The following is a 22,986-nucleotide window of genomic DNA, read 5'->3' as shown; positions in this document are numbered from 1 at the left end:
CAGAGTCACTGCTTGCTTGACCTCCTTACTTAGCACAGACAGCATGATCCCTCTCTTTTTTTCCCTTTGCACAACAATTATATTCATTTATCTGATTATAAAATGGTAATTTAAGTAGTAAACATCAAACCGTTACAATAACTATATATAAAAACCTCCCATAGTTCCTCTCACCTGGAGAAGGTTCATGATTCAAATTTTGATGTTCTTCCAGAATTATTCTTTGTAAGCACATGCACACAAGGTTTTTTATTTTTACACAATGGAATTGTACGATGCATACACACGCTTTGAATATATCCCAGATACCTTTCCATGTCAGGAGATGTCGATGTATTCCATTAAAGTGGCTACACCGAATTCCATTTCCTAGACTCTGCATTTTTTAACCAGGCCCCATTGCTAGGCGTGCAGGCTATTTCATTATTTTGCTATACAGGCAGCATAATGATCATAATCTGGGGAGTATGCATCTTGTACATTTGACCCGATTTTTTCCCCGTGGTATAAATTCTAGAAGTATTATGACCGGGAATGCTGTGCCCATTAAAATTGATGCCTGTTGCTAAATGATCTTCCCAAAAGGCTGAAGTAATTAGACTCCCACCAGCAGGGTGGGGAAGAACCGTTTCTCTCCCGTCAGCCCTGCTGGCTGGCTGCTCTTTTTCCTCACTACGTGTTCCTTTTGGAGGCCCCAGAGGTGTTTTTCTCCTCTTCATTCCCCGTTCTCTCTCCCTGTGGTTGATCTTGTCACTCTAGGACTCTCTGGAAACTGCAGCCCCCGGAAAAAAAATTCTACCTTAGTGTTGCTGAACTGTGCGTAAGACCTCTCAGTCCCAAGAACTGGGCTTGGATGTATTGACTTGCTTGGTGTGAATGTGATGGGGAGACTCCGTCACTGAAAGGGAACAGCAGTGCAGTCTTCGAGGAGGAATGAATGGAGAAAAGAAAAGCCATCGGGGGCTTATTAAAAAATACAGCAGGATAAATGAATACTGTCCACAAACCTCTAGAGAGCGGTCAAAGAACTGAAAAGGTTGTCTTCTAAGAAACGTGCCCATCTCAACCCCACGCATAACCGTCCACCATCCTCGAGGATTGCCGTGGCACTTACGGGACAGGGGCAGACAACTGCAGGGAGAACCAGGGAGACAGGACCACGGCCGTGGAGAAGGGGAAAGTGGGAAGTAAGGAAGAGCTTGAAGAAAACTTAAAACTTCAGCAACAAAATCCATATCGCGGACAATAAAGAGCTGAAGTAACATCGTAGAAAATGGAGTTCAGTCATGTGATAGAGACACCAGATCCCTCCCTGAAGAAAGAGAAGTAGAAAAAAGAGGAAAATGGATGACCAACGTGCTTTGACTGAAAAAGCTATCTCATCGTGACCAAGAGCAGTAATCAAGTGCATAATCCAGAGAACAAGGTCTGAGTTTTGGGGCCAGAGAGGCTCAGTCTGTCCCTGGATGTGTGTGGCTGGAGGTGAGGCCTCACTGATGGTGGACCTCCGCCAAAGCAGAAGATTTCATTACAGATTGGAATCTATCCCTTGTGACGGATGTGACCTGGAAACTTAACTCTGGAAAACCCTTTCCGCAGGCTTGGCTCATTCTCGGAAATAGCCAGTTATGCATGGAGGGGGGAAAGGCAAAAAGGGATCCCAGCAAAACATCAATGTAGCCGTCGTTGAATATGGGACTTGGGGGTGGTATTTTTTTTCCTTCCCCTCCCCCTAAAATGTTTATAAGAGTAAGCATTTTAGGGGCGCCTGGGTGGCGCAGTCGGTTAAGCATCCGACTTCAGCCAGGTCACGATCTCGCGGTCCGTGAGTTCGAGCCCCGCGTCAGGCTCTGGGCGATGGCTCAGAGCCTGGAGCCTGTTTCCGATTCTGTGTCTCCCTCTCTCTCTGCCCCTCCCCCGTTCATACTCTGTCTCTCTCTGTCCCAAAAATAAATAAACGTTGAAAAAAAAAAATTTAAAAAAAAATAAAAAAATAAAAAAATAAAAGAGTAAGCATTTTATTTACAAAACAGTAAGTCCCCTCCTCCCTTGGTTTCTGCTAGTCAGTGCTTTATACACCATGATGTTGAGTTAGGGCCGGCATGAAGTGCAGAAAAGGCCACGCTTGCTTTCGGCCGCTTTGCTTTAAAATCCTGGGTGGCCCTGCGGGAGGGAGCCTGCCCAGGCAGTGGGCGAGGATGTGTCTGGATGCAACACAGAAGGCCAAGGCCCCTCAGAGCAGCAGGGAAATCCATCCCTCAACCTTGCTTCTGAAGCTGCTTTTATTTTTTTAAGGCCCTGGGCTTTGCCTTTTTGAAAGAAACTCCATGCATCTTTTCTTACGATTATAAAATCGAATTCTCAGAAACAAAGTGCATTCGAACTTGGATCTCTGTAGTCTCGATAAGCGTCCCTGTCATTTCTGTTAAATGTAATTAGCTAATTTCTTGATAAGTGAATGATAGCAGATGAAAAATGTTGCTCTTCTCCATTGTTGGTCATGTACGAGAACAATTAAAACTCATAAATAACCGCAAAATAATTCACCTTTGATGATAACATCTTTAAATGTGTAACATCTCGACAATATAAAAGCCTCATCAGATAATCTCTTGTACACAGAGCCCGTTTGCTGGGAAATGTTTCCAAGTGAATTTTGCTTATCTTCTTTTATAGTAAGACATTATTAGTAATGTGCAGAATAATTTCACGATGGTGATCATTGTCTTATCTTTGCAATTACAGACCTATCAAGTGGATCTGAAGCCCAATGGGTCAGAAATAATGGTAACAAATGAAAACAAAAGGGAATATATTGAGTACGTATACACATATTTACAGTCTCTTCTTTTGATTAAATTGAATGGCATACTTGGTTCGTGTCCCTTGCCAAAACAGCTCATGCGTGTCGGGGACATACTTTTCCACAATATGAGTTCCTTTCCGGCTTGGGCTACTGGGAAGTCAAATTATAGGGTGGAAAGTTTGACTTGTATCATGACTTCAGTGAGCTGCCTTGTATAAAGGAGTCACAAAAGGAGAAAAAAGTATACGGTATTGAGTAATACAGCAGACACGCTATGGGAGTACGTGGGTATGTGGTCTAAAATTGAGATTTGCAGTGATGAACCGTGGTGTCAACAGCCAGTGGGGTAAAATTAGGAACAACCAGAAATAAAATATTGCATCTCTCTCGACCTCGTTTCCATAATAAAAATGTAAGAACATAGTTAAAATGGGTAGGAAAATTCATATGTGCAAACATAATGAATTGTTTCTGATAGCTATAATTTTCTTAACCTAATCTCAGCCTCAGTTGGTGGCACACAGTGTTCAGTCCTTTGGAAATCCAACTGTTAAGTCATCCTAGGGCATTTCTGCCCATCTGAAGGCCTTTGTCTGTTGGGCATGTTACATTTCCCTCTTTGGTGCATGTGTCTGCCTCAGGCACACAAGTCCGGGATCCTCCTTGCTGGCCCCAGAGCAGGGAAGAGGGTCAGTGCAGCCGACCGGTGTTTGGTTCCCGGGTCCTAGTTTCCGGTTCTTGCCGGTTGCAGCCGTGGCCTGAGCCCCGTACCTGCATTCAGGACTCCGTTACGTCAAGCCGGTTCCCTCCTCTCTTCTCAGCGTAATTGTCGGTCAGAGGACTTGAACTTGGAGAATTGGTCAAGAGTCTTGGCATCTTTTAGCGTCCTCTGCAAAGAAAAACCTGTCCTTCCTAATTAGCAAGAAACGGAGAGTGTCGGAGCCTCTGCCTAGAGACCCTGACAGACCATGCACTATTAAGTAGCAGACTTCTCCCCTCACAAGCTAAAAGCTTGCTGCGCTTAATTTAAAAAAACAAAAACACAAACAAACAAAAAAACTAGAAGTAAGATACTCCGGTCCTTACCTGTTCACATTAATTGGCACACTTATGCCGAACTCGAACAGTCTCAGGCAGGGTGACGCCTTGGCGGACGCCATTGTCTTCATTTGAAGGTACAGGCTTTGAATGGGTTTTTTAAAACACTGCCCTGAAGGGGATTGGGGTCAGATGTCTGAGGGTGTGGACATTGTCATGCATGTTGTACATCATCCTTTGCAGTTCTTTTTAAGTTTCAAATTTGGTGGGAAAAGACAGGATGGTTAAAATCTCCACCTGCCCCCTGACACATGGGTTCCCCCAGTGCACGAAGGCTCTCGGGCTGATGCATACAGCAGGTGCGGGGAAGCCTGATGTGGCCAAGCAGTGGCTGTGTAGCGGGGCTGGGCCCCGACGGCCGTTGCCAGGGTACCATCTGGTAGGGGAGAGCCTTTCCGATAAGGTCCTCGTGCTATTTCCAGGACTTGAGCCGGAATCTAAAGTGGATTCACCCAACAGTAAATTCTGCTGTGCACTAAACATTGTCACAGAGAAGATGGTTTCAGTGGATTTCTGTTATTTAAGGAGGTCTTATCATTAAGCCTCCAAATTTTGGTATTAAAGGGTTAGTGTAAATCATTTTGCTGGTAAGTTATGTGTCGTTGAAAACCAGTACACTGGCTAGTGCTTCCAGAATGAACTGTCTCACGAGGTATGTTGTACTGAGTACTCCTTTTAAAAACATAATGTACATGTTGGGGCGCCTGGGTGACCCAGTCGGTTAAGCTTCCGACTTTGGCTCAGGTCATGATCTCGAGGTTCGTGAGTTCGAGTCCCACGTCGGGCCCTGTGCTGACAGTGCGGAGCCTGTGTGGGATTCCCTCTCTCTCTGCCCCCGCTCACTTGCATGCGCACGCGCGCTCTCCGTCTCCCTCTCTTAAAAAAATAAAATGAAAATATATGTACATGCTTATGTATACGTGGATGTGTGTATATGTGAGTTCACGTGTGTATACGTGTGCCATGCGCACATACATCCATACTGTACAGCCTTTTTTATCCCTCTTCTCCACATAGTCGCATTTATACGCAACTTTGGTAAACTAAGGCTTGGTTGGAGGGAATAAATTACTTTTGAAATGCTCAGGCTTTAGGTTTCCCACACATGTTCCAGTCACCCTTGAAAGAATTAATGCATCAACTGTGCCACAGCTCTAGACCCTCCCGTTTGCCCGCCATCAAGGGGGTTTCTCCACTTTCCCCTCCCCCGGTGAGAAGGTGTGAAGAAACGAATGTGTGCCCGTGGTGACGAGGGTGGATGCAAATTGTCCCATTTCTCCTGCAGCTTAGTCATCCAGTGGAGGTTTGTGAACAGGGTCCAGAAGCAAATGAACGCCTTCTTGGAGGTAAGTCTGGCACCGTCAATCGTCGCCTGAGAGAGGATGGCTGTCCTCCGTGGGGTGGCGCGGGGGCACTGTTTGCACACCGCAAGATGGCGGGGGGGTGGGGATGCGCGGCAGAAAGGTCAGGCCTGCGCGGCTCACCCCGTGGGCCACCCTTTCTTTTCATGGATGTTCTCCTGTCATGCTTCTGCCTGAATTTCCACCCAGGCACACGTAAAACACCTTCGCTTAGGCTGGGTTTCTATCTTAACACCAAGCCGTCTTGGGCCAGCGTTCACCCTGTTAGAGCGTGAAGCAGACACTCCTCAGATCCAAATCCGTCATGTCAGCGGTGCTCCCGAGCCCCTAGCGGAGGGTGGGGGGGTTCATCGTTTTTTTTAAAAAATTGGTTCACTTGGACCAAAAGCGAAATTCCTTTTTAAGCCTTGATAACAGCTTTAGTAAAGAGAACATGAGAACACGCCCCAGGTGCACACTGAACCAGTGCGGAATCCTTAGGCGATGCCCTCCTTGGCTTGCCCCAGCTCGGTCACCTACAGCAGCAAGTAGAGCCCTAGGCCACTCACGAAATTCAGGGACTTGCGGCATAAAAGGGTGAGTTAGATGTACAAGAGGACAGCGAGTTTCGTGCTTTCTTTACGTCAGAGACCCAGGAGGCAGGTTCCTGGCCCGGCCCCAAGGGATCCCACTTCCAGGAACCAGGTGCTGCCCACAAGACCCGGGAGCAGGGAGCAGGCCGCCCTGGAGCTCTCCAGGGGTCGATGCGAACCGGGAGCCAGAGCTGAGTCTCCGTGCTCCTCTCTCCTGTCCCGGATCACATCACCTCCTCTTGTATTGCCTCTCTGTGCCTTCCGTACCTTATTTTGAAACACGTTCTCTCGCACATCTGTGGCTTGGGTGTTTTAGGACACATTGACTCATCGCTCTGTCATAGATGGCTTCTGGAATTCGCCTGCCTCCGGTAACCCATATTTTCCAAGGGTTTCTGAGATTACTCAAATATCCGAACCCTCTAGGTCCTCCTGCTTTTCAAGACGTTTCTATTGTGACTGTGCTGTTTGTGTCGGAACTACAGTCACCGGATACTATCGCTGACACGTAAATCACCAGCGAAGAATATGTTTTTCCTGGCTGCTTTGTTTTTTCTGTGAAATTTGTCTCTTTCAAGGAAAAAGGTGTTGACGGTGATTTTTTTTTCTTTCAGGGATTCACAGAACTGCTTCCTATTGATTTGATTAAAATTTTTGATGAAAATGAGCTGGAGGTTTGTGTTTTAAACGTTTTCTGTAAAGTAGGTATTTTTAAAGTGGTCCTCACTACCTCACCAATGAGATATTATTTCCTGGTCCGCAAGGTCTTAGGGAGTGAGCTTAGATGGATTGCATTGTATGTCTCTCACGGGGTGTGTTTGTCGACCTTAGAGGAGAGAGTAGCAAAAGCAGTCCCTTGTCGGTTCCTCACCCAGGAGAGGGCAGTTCTGGGCCACACGGGACAAGTAGAGGCCTGCTGAGCTGAGTTGGGTTCATGGCCAGGTGTACAGGGTAAGGAAAATTGCTGTCGAGGGAGTCAAGGTTGAGACGGCCCGTTGGCTGGGCCTCCTGCCCACACAGGGGTAGCTGAACTGGGCCTTGGCCAGGACGCGAGCACCAGGGGCTGTGGAACAGTGTCTCTGTGGACTTGACATGGTGCACATTGAGTAAGGGAGAACTTTGGGAGACACCAAGGCAGTAGCAGGAGGCCATGTGTACAGGATTGTTTCAGTTTCTTTGTGTTGACCTAGGTGAGAACTAGGAATCTCTCACCCTTCGTTCTGCCCAGAGCAATAGAAGGAGGAAGACTGTCTGCTGAGACAGTGTCCCCCGTCTGTCCAGGCCACCACATCCAGCAAAGCATTTCTCATAGACTAGCCTTCTGTTCTTTTATCTTGAAATAGAAACTTCAAGGCCGATGATGTTGAGTCATATGTCGTAATCCCCTCATTTTGTAGGTGGGGAAACTGAGGCAGGGAGCAATTCATGACCTCCCACATTTACCCAACAAGGTTTGGGCACGGTCACGCCTAGGATCCATTCTCAGGCGTCTGGTTTAGTTCTCCTTCCGTTTTTCTTTGGTGCCTCTGCAGGAGTGTCGTGTGCTCTTGTGCCCAGGAATCCTTCCTGCTGGGGGGGTCGGGTAGTAAGACGAGCCCTAAGCCCCGGTCACTGCCCCGGTCATTACCTTAGGACAGGTCCGCATGCACACAGCTCTGGTCAGCAAGCCGACTGAGCGGGGCTCTGGCTGCCATAAAGCACTAGTTTTCCTGTGGGTTGGGAGACATTTCAGATATCGAGACACATAACCTCTCCGAAGGGAAAACGGCTGGAGTAATGAGCAGCTGTAAACGGAGCCCGAGAAAATCTGAACACCGAGCTCAGATTAGAGGGGTGGGCAAGAGACAGACGTGGAGTGGCATTTGCACCGTGAGTGGCTGTGGCCTGAACACACGTTAGAACTGGGTCCCCCTCCTTGCCCGCGCTGCCCCTTACCTGAGGTGGAGGAGAATGTTGTCCCCGTCACCTGTTTTTAAGAGCTCCTGGCGTACCGTACTGCTTTACCCATGACAAAGTGCTGGTGTTGAGAAAAGGCCATTCCTCCGTGGGTGATTTCTTGGGCCTTCACATGTGCCAGTTCACATCTGGTCCTTCTCTCTCCTAGTTGCTGATGTGCGGCCTTGGCGACGTGGACGTGAACGACTGGAGACAACATTCTATCTATAAGAATGGCTATTGCCCAAACCACCCTGTCATTCAGTGGTTCTGGAAGGTAAGGCCGTGGCTGCTGGGGCGGTCCCTCTCCCCAGCCTGGCTTGGGCCTGAGGGCTCTGTGCTGCCTTCCCGTGGTCCTGCTTCTGCAACCCAAGACTCTGTTGGCACTTGGGCCACTGGGGGGAGAAAGCAGCCCTTCCTGCTGTGTTTCCATCACTCTGGTGAGCAGTTATCCTGCACACGGTCCATCCTCATCGAAGCACTTTGTCCTTCCTTGACCGCCTGAATGAAGCGGCTTTATGTGTGGAACCCACTGAGTACAATGAAGTCGGTAATTGGATTCGAGGGTCAGAACTGGTCCACCAAAGTATAAATGAGAATGGGAAGCTTCTCGGGGCAAAGCATGCTTTGAGATTGTGCCAAGATGCCATTTTTGGTTAAAAAATCATTTTCCCCTTTCTTGGTTAATTCCAACAAATATTTTGATATTTTATATCCTTCAGTCAAGGATGCAAATGAAATTTGATGTACTATCTTAGGGCCAACGTTTGCTTTTTGTTCAGCTGAGGAGAGAAGCGAAATAGGAGTGAGTTAAGTCCAGGCAAGAGACCATAAACTGCCTTCTAAAGAAGAGTTTCAGGGGGGGAAAGCTTGTTTATTTACTTCCAGAAATAAGAAATCCCAAAACTTGTTTTAATTTCATGATCCCTGGGATCATGACCTGAGCCTAAACCAGACTCGTGACCTGAGTCAGACGCTCAACCAACTGAAGAGAGAGAAAAATTTAAAAGCAGGATCTTCAAAGCCCAGTCCACCTGTCTACACAATTCTTGTCATAATTCAGATGCGTAGCATACCCGGGTTTTTCTAGAGGCCTGACCTGGCCTCTGCTTTCCTTTCTTTTTCTAAAATGTTACCTTTAGAGGATTTGTCTGGGTCTGAAATCTCCCCTCCTAACCTGGCCTCCTGATGTTGGCGCTTCTTGAACACTGGGGGTGTTTGATCGGCCCGCGGGGGGGGCTGGCACGCCTCACCCACGGAAGCGTGAGCTCCGTGCCACCAAAGAGTTTGCTTTGTATTTCATTTATTTTGACCTGTCGACAGAAGAAGAAAGAGACGTTGCGATCTCTCGTTCTCTGAGATCACACAGGCGGTACTCTGGGGCCCATAAAAAACAGACTCTGTTTTCAGTCAGCGGTCTCGGTCTTCCGCTGCAGTATTTATGACTGCGTCTGGCCTGTCTGGGTTACCGCAGTACAGGCCGGGTGCCCCACGCAGTGTAACGACCTTCTGCCTCCGTTCCAGGCCGTGCTGCTCATGGACGCGGAGAAGCGGATCCGGCTACTGCAGTTTGTCACGGGGACGTCCCGAGTACCCATGAATGGGTTCGCCGAACTTTATGGTGAGCGGGGCACCGACGGGTTCAGTTCTCCTCCTGGGACTTTGCAGCCAGGCTTCCGCGGCGGCCCCGCACGGCTCTGCCTCCCAGAGTGTGTCACCCGTAGGTCCCGTCAAAGGACTCGTGGGGAGAGGGCTTTGGGTTTAGTACAGAAAAGAGTTGGTCTGTCTGTGTTTGTTTTTTTTTAAAGCTTATTTTGAGAGACTGAGCATGCAAGTGGGGGAGGGGCAGAGAGAGAGAGAGAGAGAGAGAGAGAGAGAGAGAGAGAGAGAATCCCAAGTAGGCTCCATGCCATCAGTGCAGGGCTCGATTCCATGACTGAGATCATGACCTGAGCCAAAAATCAAGCGTCAGACGCTCAACTGAGCCACCCAGGCGCCCCATTTTTCTCTCTCTCTCGTTTCGTATCTTGGTGTATCTTGAAGGACTGCTTACCTCCAGGAGACAGAATCCCTTGGAGCTTACTATATAGATGTTAGGAAATCACTCTTTCTGCTCTGCTCTAAGGTTGGAGTTCACCGCCCCCCCCCCCCCCAATGCCTTAAGTGTAAGCTTTCCAGGCTCTGCTGAAAGGCTGCAGCCGGCTGCACTGGGGCTTGCTGTGAAACTTGGTGCCCCTCCATTCTGAAGGAGGTGCAGGGTCTGTGCGAGGCTGTGCAGGCCCCTGTATCTCCCGACAGCAGGGCTTCAGTGCTGCCCGGAGCCAGGACGGTGTTTCCGTCTCCTGCACGACGCTCGCCCATCTCCTTCCCTTTCCTTCAGGCCCCACCTCAGCTTTGCTCTCCCACCTTGAGCACGTTTAGCATTTATTTCTCTTTTTTTGCCTAGGTTCCAATGGTCCTCAGCTGTTTACAATAGAGCAATGGGGGAGTCCTGAAAAACTGCCCAGAGCTCACACGTGGTGAGTGACAAAAACACCCAGTTGTCCACAAATCGTGTTTGAAACGCTTAGGTGGGGCCGATGCAGGGCTGGAGGTTACAGAGTGCCGTGTTGCCTGCCCATGGATAGCGGACAAAGTGTAGATTCTAGAATAATGGCTGGTAAAGCTCAAACCATGGTCTGAACGGACCCGGTGTGTTTGGCTCATAAAGGGTTAACTGCTCCCCACGCTGGGGGGCGGGTTTCCTCCTCCAATCCCCACCCCCCTGAAGGTACCTCTGTCCCCAGGCCCCACCCCCCCATGCTGGGGGGGCGTTCCTTCTCCAATCCACACCCCCCGAGCTGGTGGGCGTCGCCCCCAGACCCCATCCTTCCTCAGTACTCCAGAAGTACGGATCACACCTTGCACCGTGTATTCACCGTACAAGGTCATGGCTGTTCTCAGACCCCACTGACAGACTGGGTCTTTACTGCAACCTGAAGATGGTTTTTATTCCCAGAACTTGGGCTAAAATTCCCTGGAGAAACACTGTTTTAGAAGACCTCTCATGGCCATTCGTACCACGTAAGGCTCTGGAATTCATCAACAGCACGACGGTAGCTGGTGGGCCGGAGAGGTCTGACAGAGGCCCGCGTCCCCCGGGGGTGGGAGCCAGGCAGCCCTCAGCCTCCAGGATGCGGGGGCCGGGAGGAGGGGACCCCGCCGTCTCCGAAGGGTCCCCTACTCCCTCGGCACAAGAATGACACTTAGCAGCTCTCAGGGCGCTCTTGCTAAGCCAGGCGCGACGTTCCGGCATCGGCTTCGCCCACAGACTTCCGTGTCTTGCTCTTAGGAAGCGGGTGGAGGTGGCCCCTCTGGAAACGGTGGGCCGCACAGCCCTGCTCTCCTCACCAGCAGGGGGCCTTCCAGAGCCAGGGGCTGCAGGGCGCCCGGGAATGCTTATCGTGGGGAAACGCCCCCCCTGCCCTCTAAGTGCCCGCTAGGCGGCAATTCTCCTGAAAGCGCGTTTGTGGAAAATTGGCCGAGGGAGGTTGTTCGATTCCCTTGCCTTTGCTGGAGAGAAAGCCTCCCCGCTTATACCAGTCATGGGACTCTGAATGTAGTGAACATGGTCCTTGCCCATCCGACCCTCGGAAGCAGGCTGACTCCACCTAAAGCTGGTGGCTCTCCGAAGCGGTGATTGCCGTCATCCTCTGCCTTTATTCTCGAAGGAGAATGCATTGGTGATTTGGAGCTTGGATTCCAAACAGTTTCCGAGCCCAGTTTTCTGGGTTATGATAGCCTGCGTCTGGAAGGCAGGCAGCATTGCGCTGAGCCCCGGGACCACTGGGATTGATGCAGAACTCCCCAGCTCACGGGCTGGTAAAGCCAGGTGGGAGTAAGGGCTGAACTACCGGCACAGCCGTCTTGTGTGGGCCAGGCACTGGTGAATGTTGGTGGCGGCCTCACGGGACGCCGGCATCCCCATCAGCGGCCAGGACGCTTGCCCCAGGGTCACACAGCTCACAGACTCCCAGAGCACAGGATTGGAACTCAGCTCCGCCAGAATCGGGATCTGCACACTAACCACGGCATTAGATCTGCTGCCTTTATTGCTGCAGTTCGCTTTCTTTGGAGACTCTCTGAAGAGAACCAAATACTCGAGCGTCCGGCCTGTGTCCCTCCGTGACCCTGTGGACAGACGTCTTTACTGTTGACCTTTTCTTCCGTTTCCGAGTCCGTGTGCTTGGATCACACCTGAAACATGGTGCTGCCCAGAGACGATCTCCGAACTCAGTGGTTCCCGGCATCGGCTGCGCATTGGAACCTCTTAGAAGTTTTCAGAAAATCTGATGCCGGGGTCCCGCCCCCAGAGATTTGGGCGTAATTGGCTTGGGGCGTAGCCTGAGCTGTGGGGTTTTCAGAACTCCCCGGGAGCCCCTGGCACACAGAGTGTAAAACCCCTGCCCTTCCCTAGGGAGGACGGAGGTCTGCCCACGGGAGGGAAGCAGCCCAGTGGGCTCTTAGCGGAGCCTCTTTGCTCCTGTGTGGGTCCCAGAAATCAAGTGACAGGCGTCGGCCTGCTGATGCTCAGACTCCCGCCCGGTGAAGAAGAGGGCAGGCTGCGGGCAGCACCGGCGGGCAGGGGTGGGCCTGTTTCTCTGGGTGGCTCTGCTCCCAGCCTGGCCCCCAGACTGCAGTGGGCCGGCTGCCCACAGCAGCAGTGCCACCATCCAGTTTAGCTATAGATAGGTCTGATTTCGCCCAGGTTTTGTGAAAATGTTAAATCGACCATTAAGCTTCAGAATAAAAACCCGATTTACCCGGAGAGCTCATAAACCTCTCAGATGGAATGACTGAAAGGGCTTCATTTCACCGTCCTATCAAAGGTCACTGCTTGGATATTTATACTTTTCAAAGACTCGCAGACCCACCCACTCTTTGGAGACCAAAAATGACCTCAGGCAGCCCACACGTCTTCCACATGAGGAAGCGGGTCCCACCGAGAATATGGAGGCCACTCAGCTGGCTAAGTGGCAGGTCAGAGCCAGCCAGGCTCCTGGCTCATCAGACACTTACCAGGCACTTACTGTGTTCCAGGCGTTGTCCAGAGCACGTTAGATGCGTTAACTCCTATGACCATCACGATAATTGGAAGCAATGGTCATACACAACAGAAAGATGGTCACAGATCCTCGAGAACGCATCACTAGGCCCCGTAGGGATCGCAGGCCCCGGACTGTGTAAGACCAACTGCGGGTCAGACTAAAGTCAGCTTCTGTGACAGGCTGGGGTTTGGGTTTTTTTTTTGTTTTTTTTTGTTTTTTTTTTCATTTTTTAAAAAATATTTATTTATTTTTGAGAGGGAGACAGAGTGTGAGCAGGGGAGGGGCAGCGAGAGAGGGAGGCACAGAATCCGAAAGAGCTTCAGTCTCCGAGCTGTCAGCACACAGCCTGACACGGGGCCCAAACCCATGAACCGTGAGGTCATGACCTGAGCTGAAGTCAGACACTTAACCAACCGACGGATCCACCCGGGCGCCTCTGTGACAGGCTGTTTCTAAGTGCGGTCTCCAAACGTGGAGCTCTGTGGTGACAGCTGGTAAGGTAACGTTTGAGACCATTACCAAACTGAAAACCCTTTTGGACTTAGTCTTCGGGATTCTTGGGTTTCTGAGAAGTCCAGTTTGAGAAGCCTCGTGTTGTCCTCTGCTGTAACTTTGGTGCTTAGCGACTTAAAAGTCTGAGTGCTCGGTGGGTCTTGTGAAACACGTTAAGGGTCTCTAAAGGGCCCACCGTGGATGTGTGTCCATTTCTAATGGCTGCTGATAACTGTTAGTTTTTGAAACATAAGGACTCGTGCTGCTCGTGTTTGGAATCATAGGTCAGTGCCAGGAGGGGGTTTTCAATGCTGGGGCGGCACAGTGGTCTGAGCCAGGTGTTGGAGCCAGCCTGGGGCACAGTCCTGGTTTTCCCACTTACTGCGTGACCTTGGGCAAGTTACCTAACCTCTCTGTGCCTCCGTTCCTCTTTTCTAGAATAGGGGTGATTGCTAGCATTCACTGAGGTAGTAGACCAAGAGTACTTAGCAGTGGTGACTGCCGTGCTGCACAAACATTCACTCTTATTCCAACCGTCACTAGCCTTGGCAAGTGCATGTGGCCATTTTCATGACCGGTACGTGTCAGCAGGGCACCCCCATGGGTGTCAATTCTAACGCCTTGTGCCCCATGCAGGCATTCAGTGAGAGGTGAGTGACAGAGAACCATGGTCTCCATCTTTGGGCGCTTGCTTGGTGCGAGGAACACCTTACATGCGTTCTGGTTTGACCTTCCTGGCATCCTGGGAGCAGTTTCCCCGTTTCACAGAAAAAGCAGACAGAGTAAGGTATTCAGAGTAAAAGCATTCAGAGTAAGGTAACGCGCCCAAGGTCACATTGCAGAGCCAGTATCTGAACCTGTTCTCATAGACGGGTGTGCCTCATCGCCCACGGAGGCCACTGTTTGTCTGCAGGCTTCCCTGTCGCCAGGCTGAAGCCTCTAGATATTTGGAGGCTTGTTGTAAATGCGGCTTTCCACTCCAGATGTCGATTACTTGCTCGCCTTTGCTTTGAGCAGGCAGCTTAGCGTTGGAATTCTGGAGACGCCAGCCGCCTGGTTTCCTGGGAATGAGAGCTCGGGCCCCTTGACATTTCCTCTCTGCTCCAGGACCTGAATCTAGAGAAACCATTATCCGCCTCAGAGGCCCGTGATGAAAACAACCTGAGTTACCACCAGGAAAAGCACTTAGCTTGGGAGCTAGCGCAGAATAAGAATAAGCGAAAGCATTCAAAATAGACTCAGCCTTGGTTTTGGTTCATCCCTAACATGTCAGTTCTTTGTGTTCGAGGGTTTGGAACTTGGCACAGATGTCAGTGACCCCAGAAAATTCCTTCCTCTCCCCCGTGGGTTCTGCAGCCTCTTTGGCGTGGACGATTTCATTGCTGGCCTTTTTTTTTTTTTTTTTTTTTTAAGTTTATTTATTTCTGAGAGAAAGCAAGCACAAGCAGGGGGGTGGGGGGGCAGAGAGGGAGGGAGACACAGAATCCGAAGCAGGCTCCAGGCTCCGAGCCGTCAGCACAGAGCACAACACGAGGCTCGAACCCACGAACTGTGAGATCATGACCTGAGCCGAAGTCCAACACTTAACCGACAGGCGCCCCCATTGCTGGCATTTATTGTTGATACTCAGAATTGTTGGTGAAGACCTCTGCACGCTCTTGCTCAGGTACCAGATGCCTCCTTAGGCGAACCTAGGAAATGCCATTGTGACTGCAGGGCAAGAAGGATGCCTTTTTACCTGTTCTTTCTGTTACTTTTGCAGCTTTAATCGCCTTGACTTACCTCCGTATGAAACCTTCGAAGATTTACGAGAGAAACTTCTCATGGCCGTGGAAAACGCTCAAGGATTCGAGGGGGTGGATTAAGCTCCCCCCTCCTCGGGGTGGTTGTTCATCGAGCGAGTCCTGCTTGCACTTTTGCATTTGCCCAACACCCGACTTTGCAGAGACCGAGGCGGAAGAGCGGCCGCACACGGCGGCCTGGCTCCCGGGGCGGGGCCTCCACCCGCGACTTGCCCAGGTTCAGACGTGGGAGCCCGGTCCCAGGTCGCGTTCCTGCATTTTCCACCACGAATTATCAACTGGTTGATGTGTACACTAATAACATTTCAGGAGGACTTATTCTATTTATGTTGTGCCTCTGTAGGCAAAGCCCTTAATAAATATTTTACATACTTTATAATGACAATGAATGGGATTAATCACTCTACAGGTATAGTATTACAACTCATGTTTACTTTTTAAAATGATTTAGACCGATTTTCAGATTTTATTTCATTACAATTAAAGATGTCTCGTGTACTTGGAAAAGTGAGCATATTTTTTTTGTATTTGAATTTCATACCAGGTTTAATGTCAGTGACATTTTTATTTTTGAAGTACTTTGACACCCCCCCCCACTCCCTATGTTATTAGAATTGAAAGACTGTTGTTGTGTTGTTTTGTTTTTTTTTTTTTTGTCCAGATACCTACGGACAAGTACTTTGAGAGAATTTCAAATATAACATTAGACATAATGCTACTTTTCTCCATACTCTGAGAGAATGGAAAACAAACTGGATATTACATTGTGTGTGTGCGTGCAAATTTAGCGTAATAGCTCCAGGCTGAGAGAATTGTAACCTAGCATGACAAATTTGGTGTTGACTTGAAGGAAGGAACCACACCGTTATTCCTTAGAAGTAATTCCGTGTGCTAGAACACATTGGAGGCAGGGTCGGACTATCCTTTCTCATTAGAGAAGTTACTTAACCCTCCATGATGCTGTACAGCCATTCTTCTGTTACCTTTTCCAAACTCTTTGCTGTTTGTCGCAGAGACATTTGAATGGGCCTCGACACTCGCTTGATTTGAAACCGTGGAAACCAGATCTGTGTCGTGTCCCGTTTGTACGCGTTTGCTAGCGGTAGCTAAATAACCAGTTTTTGCTCTAACGGCACCAGTTCCGAAGGCACTTTATGTTCTCCCTGGGGGTCCTACCTGGTTTTGTTGATGGGTTGTTGTTGTTTTTAAATCATAGACATTAAATGTGATGATGACTTCTCCTCCCTGCACACATCTTTCTGGTGCAATATCTATCAATTGTGAATCTGGCTGCTGGTGTATAAAACCTGGATGTAAAGCTGAGCCTGCACACCTGTCCTCACCAATTGTTTTGTGATCTCTACTCAACTACCAAGATCATTTTAATGCACACTCCGCCTAACCGGGTTTTGTCACCTAGGACATGTTGCATGCTTCAATACTGTGTACCGCCCGAGTTGTGTCTGTTCTGTGCTGGGTTAAAAGTGAGCGGGCACTCTCCGACTTGACCCCCGCGGTCGCGCCGCGAAGCTGGCGGTGCCCAGCGGGAGGGTTCCGCGCCGTCGGGATCCTTTGGCTCTTGTGAGCGTTCGTTGCGGGATTCCGTGGCGTTTTGAGAGAAAGCCTGAGGCAGCGTGGCAGTTCAGCCCTGCTGTCCCTTTAACCTGTGTTGTTCTAAACCCCGTCGCGAGTGGGGGGACTCTAGAGATGTGATCCCTTGCCGCTCGTAGATAAAGACAGAAAATTGTGGTTTCAGGGCCTCCCCGTTTGTTACGGAAGAAGGACCTTTTGGTGTAAGAAATTCATTGTTCCCCAGCTCCGGGTGGCTCGTGAGAAACCAGGAACGTTTGTGGTTATAAATGAACTGCCTATAGAGGTGCAGAGGTCGGAGGTGTCTGAGAGAAGGATTTCTGCAGAGCTGAGGGTTGGCTCCCCTTTCCTATTGATTTAAAAATACCCAACAGTGATCAGAGAGCTTAGATGTCGAGTAATCAGAAAAAAACAACATTGCTTATTATTTTTATCTACTTGTGGGATTTTTCCCCCCTTCAGTCAATATAACCAGCGTCCCATGGCAAAAAAAACCCCTTTGTGTAACCCCTCACTGTCCAGAGGGCTTTCTTGTTAGGCTCACGCCAAAGCCAGTGCTTGGATGGATTCTGAGAGTGATCATGTCATTATAGGGGAGAAAGCCTACGATTCTAGTTGAAGAACTGGGATTCTGTCATTTTGCAAACTGTATACTCAAAAAATCAGAATATTTAGTAAAGGCAAATTAGGCAAAGTGTTAAAAATGTGAAAGAAAAGCCCATCCTAAGCTACTTCCTGTACCAGGAGCAGATAAGAATTATCGAACTGGACCCCTTTGAATACTTGAATGACGCATTTGTGAATGACGGTTCAGTTCACCTACCACTAAATATTGGATTGCAGTAACGGCTGAATAGTGCTGGGTTTGGGGTTTGTTTTTCTTTTGTTTTGCTTTTAATCCACACATGAGGTTCCCTCAATCTCAGCAGTTCTTGATGCTTCACTCTGTCTAAAACAGTCCTAGATCTTGTTTTCTCCAAGTCCTGACAGCCACTGTCCCTTGCCTCCAGGACAGAGTCACAGGTGGTGGTTAAGAAAACGCACCGTTGGAACCCACAGGCCTGGCGGGGAGGGTGGGCCACCTCTTCCTGTTACCCCTAGCAGTGGCCCTTCTCCCAAGTCCAAGGTCTCGGACCCCCCCCCCCGCCCCGCCCCCCCCCCCCCCGTTCTCTTAAAAATTCCCCGAGTCTGGCTTGTTTTAAGTTTCCTGAAGAAGGTACCATTATTATGGGTCATTTTGCCACAAGGTTAAGAAGCTGGTTCCAGGGCAACTGCATGATGGACATGAGTTATCACAACTACAGGATTTCGATCCCCGTCCCTTGTTGGCCTGAAGGCGAATTTGGAAAGCCTGGATTGGCTTCCCATAGTGCGCTGCTTTTCCACTGCTGCCTCTGGAACAGGAGACAATGAGGCAGTTGTCTGTTTCAAAGTTGTATTCCGCTTTAACGCATTTTCCGTTATTGACTTTTCTATATTCTGTACCAGATCACAAGAATGTAAGATGCTTCTTTAATTTTTGTTTACAAGGCCCTATGGTCGAACATGAGCTATTCCTGATGGTCAGATGACAGATGCTCCAAAGCGTCTGACATGGGTTATTCCTCCCACATAAGGATGCAGTGACAGATTCGGAGAAATGATTTTGCAAAATATTTGAACCACTTTCTACATCTCACGTTGTTAAATAGACAGCGTGTCCCATTGCTGTTTGATCTTGCCAGATCCAGATCGGCTCTCTTGAAAGCCACGTTCATGTGCAGCAAATTACTGATTGCCCCAACAGTTGCTAATTGTTTAACACCCGACTCGAGCATTTTCGTAAGTCTTGTATCTCACCTCCGAACTTTCAAAATCTATAGACAGCGTGGGTTCGTCAATTCCCAAGCCCCTCCCCACTGCGCTAGGCACCCACTTTCTTTTCTGCTAGCTCCACGCCGGTGTCCTGACAGGGAGAGGTCACCGCTGTCCGGTGTCATTTCCTGCCTCGTCAGTAGGGGGTGCTGCTGTGCAGAGTAACTGTCTGGCCTGCTCCCTTCCTGGCCCCCAGGAGATCTGAGCACTACCTCTGTCTCATTCAGGCTTTGGGGTACATCCTGATAAGTCATGTCAAAACTGCCAATTTCAGGTCTGAGATGTGTTTTTAAAACTCCTGATAAACTCCACTTTGTACTTTAGATTTTAAAACTGGGAAGAAAATGTGATATACTTTGGACCACTTTTTTTAATTTATCTAAGCCTTAATGAATAGTGTATATACACTTGCATACACACATCCCCACCCCGGCGTGCTTTCAGTGTGTCAGAAACAATGCTGTAGCATTAGGACGTGAGCTTGTATACTGTTTTATTTCAGGAGAGGATCGCTTTCTGTTTGTATGAAATTTTCCAGTAAAACTTCTCCCTAGACATCTGTCCTTTGTGAAAGGCGTTACGCGCAAAGCAGCGCATGTTTAAGGTGCGTGTCTTGTTTGTCGGTTTCACGTTTCCGATGGGAATCTAACGACATTGGCGACAGACCTCTGTGTACTGCATCCCAACCTTGTGTCAGAGCATTGAAAGCCTTTCTGATGACCATAACCCTGTGTCTGCAGACATCTGTGTTCCTGTATAAGCCAGCTTGCCCTCTTACTCAGACTGATTTCACCTAGATTGTCACGGTTTCCTTCATGTTAACTTCGCGTGACTTTGTTTTTCCTTTACTACTACTTATGTGATATGTATATACATACATACGTACATATGCTGTCCAAATATATATGTATATATTTGTATAGCATTTTTACACCTTTCTTGAGCAATCTGGTTTCGAAAGGGAGTGAGAGCTTAGTCCTTCTACAGTCTTCTCCAAGCCGTGTCCTGAGATTTCTGACCCTCGGAGCCTGAGAGCACCCCAGGAAAATGATGCTAATATGCTGTCATTCCCTAATTCAGGATTTATTACCAAATGAAACATGAAAACAACAGTGACTTTTAAGGTGAAAAAAGTTTCAAGCATTCCAAATGAATTCTCAATGTTTCATAACTTTTTATTATAAACCCCACCTCCTAATACAAAGCCAAGTACTATTTGATACAGTGACTAAAAACCAAACTACTGGGAAATTTTTTAAAGACAACTTACGGATAACGCTCCTTTTCACAATCAGAATCGCTTTAAAATATGGTTGAATTTGATACAGGAAAAGTTTTAAGTACAAATCCTTTTTGCTTTTCATTTTTCTTAAGAGATCTGAAGAGAAATTGTAGATTGTTTTCCTGACAGCAAAAGAGAAATGTGACAAAATGAAGTCGTTGTAAAGAAGTGATACAACTTGTCAAATATTTAATAAAGAATTATGGAAGCTGGAACGTTTTTCTACACCGAGTATTGCGGGTTGTCTGATTTGATTTGAAGCTTCTTGGTGAATGCATTGTCTTAATTGTTTCAGGGGTTTTAAATGCCTGCAGATTTATAGGACGTTCTTTCCCTTAATATCCCTCAAAGCCCCACACCTTTAAAAAATCATTAAAGTCTGCCCAAAGCACAAGGCTTACACTCGCTGGAATGCGCATCTGTTCTGAGCCATCTGTCATCTTGTTACTAAATTTGAGAATTAGTGACTTTACACTTGCATAATTCATAGGAGTCCATCCCTAGCAAGGCATATTTTTACCTCTGGGTTTTAAGCAACCAACTTTCAATTTAATGTGAGTTAATAAGACGCAGTAATGAAGCCCAGAGAGGTTCTCAGAAGAAAGAGGCTATCAGATTCCAGATTTCCTGTCAATTCCCAGTTAAAACGGTAGCCTCCTCAGAAACGTTTCCATTTTATTGTATTTTTTTTCTAAACCTTTAGTGTTTGTCAGCATTAAAAACGTTTTCTTTCAAAATTAAAAAAAAAAAAAGTTTCCTTTTTAGAGCAAAAGCCTCCTCTTGATGGCCCTCGCCTGTCCCCTCAGGGACTGCCGGGAGGTAACATCCAAGCAGGACATAATTTAGTCCTTTTTCAGTTTAGCAGCAGATGGCACCTTGCTGGGCAGGCCTGCCTCCTCCGGCCGGATGCACACAGGCAAGGGAGGGAGGTGCCGGTGGGGTGGCACAGCTCCAGACTTGTGGATGTTCTTTCTTAGACAAAAAGACAAGGGGTGGAATAAAGAAAGAAGTTCTCGTGTATCCTTTACACGGTTGCTCGGTTAATAAGCTCTTGACCTCCGCCAAAGCCCAGGAGTGATCTGAGCCCCTTGGTCACGGTAAAAGCCCCCAGTAGGAGCGTCGGTGCCCAGCGCGGAGATCCGAGAGTTCTCATCCCCAAGGTTTGCCTCTGAAGGGGCCACGGCCAATGGCCCCCGGATGTAAGAGCGCAAAAACCACCTGCAGATCCCTCACCTTGGGGGAGAACACCAAGTGGTAGGCTCCCACAGAACTCAGGCGGCGGACCCTCAGCAGGTCTTTATGGGACTTGGACGGGAAAACATCTCGCTGGGGAGTTTACTGAAGACCCAGTCTCCTTGGTTAGTAGATTGCAGGACCCTGTCACGACCTGGGGGACGCCCACGGGTGGGGACTTCGTGAGAAGGAAGCTTCCCTTTGTGGCACTGTCTCAGGCCAGACCAGGAAAAAAGGTGAACTCCGCCAGCCCCACCCCTGCCCGCCCCTCTGCAGAGCCCCACGGGAGATGCGTCCACCTAAGTGACTTCTTGAAGTGTGAGCTGCCTGTTCTGACCTGACCCCACTCTCAGCCAGGTGCCCAGCAAACTTGCCGTTTTCACGCGTGGATGAGGCCCCCATCGCCAGTTCTGCCTCCTGGGCACTTTGCTCCCTATTCGAACAGGGTACAGAGTGACAGAGACCGGGGTTTGGGGCCAGAGTGGCAGGAGAGGAGGGCACCGGTTTTCTCCCAAAGCTTTTCTGCTTTGCCTCACCGCACCCCAGTGTTTGAGGAGAGCCTTTGTTTCCCCCCTGAGGGCGCAGCTGGCTTGCAGACAAGTTAGCTTGGAAGGGGTGTGGGACACGGCACACAGAAAGCACGCCAAGACGGACGTGATGTGGAGATGTTGGGGTTCAGAGCAAACGGTCGAAGAATTCTTGAGACCTCTTCGGTGCAGAAAAGGCGGTTTTATTAGCACATGGGGACCCCTGGGCAGAAAGAGCTGCCCTGGGGTTGTGATGGGTGGCGGGTTTGTATACCTTCAAGTTGGGAGGGGGTTAGGGAGAGGGTAAGTCTCGGGAATTTTGGAAGCAAAATTCCCAGGACCCTGAAGGGCCTGGGTCATCTGCTACTGGCTAGTAGAACCTTCATCATGATGTGTATCAGGGGGCCATAGGCTTGGAGTTGATCACTGACCTATATCTTAAGAGTGGGGGGTAGAGACCAAGGAATTTTTATATGGTAAGACTTAACAGGATCCTGGAGGTGGGGATAATGTTAAGCTGAGACTGCCTTTTGCCTCTAGCAAAGAATTAACCTCAAGGCAATTGAGTTCATAGAGGAAGGTCATGGCCTGCCTCAAGAACACGTCCGTGGGCTGTAAGCTGTAAGGCAATTCAATGTCTTCCTTTGCCTTTGTTTCCCACATCGAATAGATGAAGCACTGAAGAGAGCCATGTGTGAGCGGCACATCCCTCTGATTAAAGGGGTGGTATACTTTGGGGCAATTTCTAAGTATTATCCTGCCATGGACGTGGTACACAGAGTTCCCAGAATTCAGGTATTAACCATTTTCAGTCCTGCTTGGCCTTGGGGAGACTGAATAACGATACAAGCCAAAGGTAGAAGCTATGAATCGTCTAGATTTAGCTCTGGATTAGAGAAGCTTTAAGAGCGGACAAAAACCGGGGTGCCTAGATGTCTCCGTCATTTTGAGCGTCCGGCTCTCGATACAGCCCAGGTCACGGGCTCACGGTTCGTGGGATTGAGCCCCACATCGGAGTCCTTGCTGAGCGTGGAGCCTGCTTGGGATTCTCTCTCTCCCTCTCTGCCCCTCTCCCACTCGTGCTTTTTCTAGCTCACAATAAATGCATTTTTATCAAAATGAACAAAAATCTGCCTCTTATCAGAGCCTGGCAATGCCATTTCCCTTAGTACTAAGGACTGTCAGCCTTGAGTCCCAAAGCACTTTTTTCCCCTCCCACGTTTTGTTACGAAAACAGAAAAGTTGAAAGAGTTTTCTAGTGAACAACGGTACCCCCACCCCATAGTTCTGCCGCTGCATTTCACTCTTTGCCTTACCCTAGTCCTCTCTACCGATCCTTTAATTCAT

General features: G+C 48.9%; 1 protein-coding gene across 1 annotated transcript in view; it reads left to right on the top strand.

The window, feature by feature from the left end:
- The window catches only part of NEDD4L (NEDD4 like E3 ubiquitin protein ligase), a 344,746-nt gene extending 324,640 nt beyond the window's left edge, over positions 1-20,106 (top strand). Inside the window, 7 exon segments of the mRNA XM_030335978.1 lie at positions 2,746-2,819; positions 5,190-5,250; positions 6,452-6,511; positions 7,942-8,049; positions 9,297-9,393; positions 10,219-10,291; positions 15,114-20,106. Coding sequence (XP_030191838.1) covers positions 2,746-2,819; positions 5,190-5,250; positions 6,452-6,511; positions 7,942-8,049; positions 9,297-9,393; positions 10,219-10,291; positions 15,114-15,216 — 576 coding nt within the window. The 3' untranslated portion in view covers positions 15,217-20,106.
- Positions 20,107-22,986: the final 2,880 nt, after the last annotated feature.

The sequence above is a fragment of the Lynx canadensis genome, chromosome D3, assembly GCF_007474595.2.
Source record: "Lynx canadensis isolate LIC74 chromosome D3, mLynCan4.pri.v2, whole genome shotgun sequence".
NCBI classification, from domain to species: Eukaryota; Metazoa; Chordata; class Mammalia; order Carnivora; family Felidae; genus Lynx; species Lynx canadensis.
The sequence above is the reverse complement of the archived record's forward strand: the minus strand, read 5'-3'. Positions and strand labels throughout refer to the sequence as shown.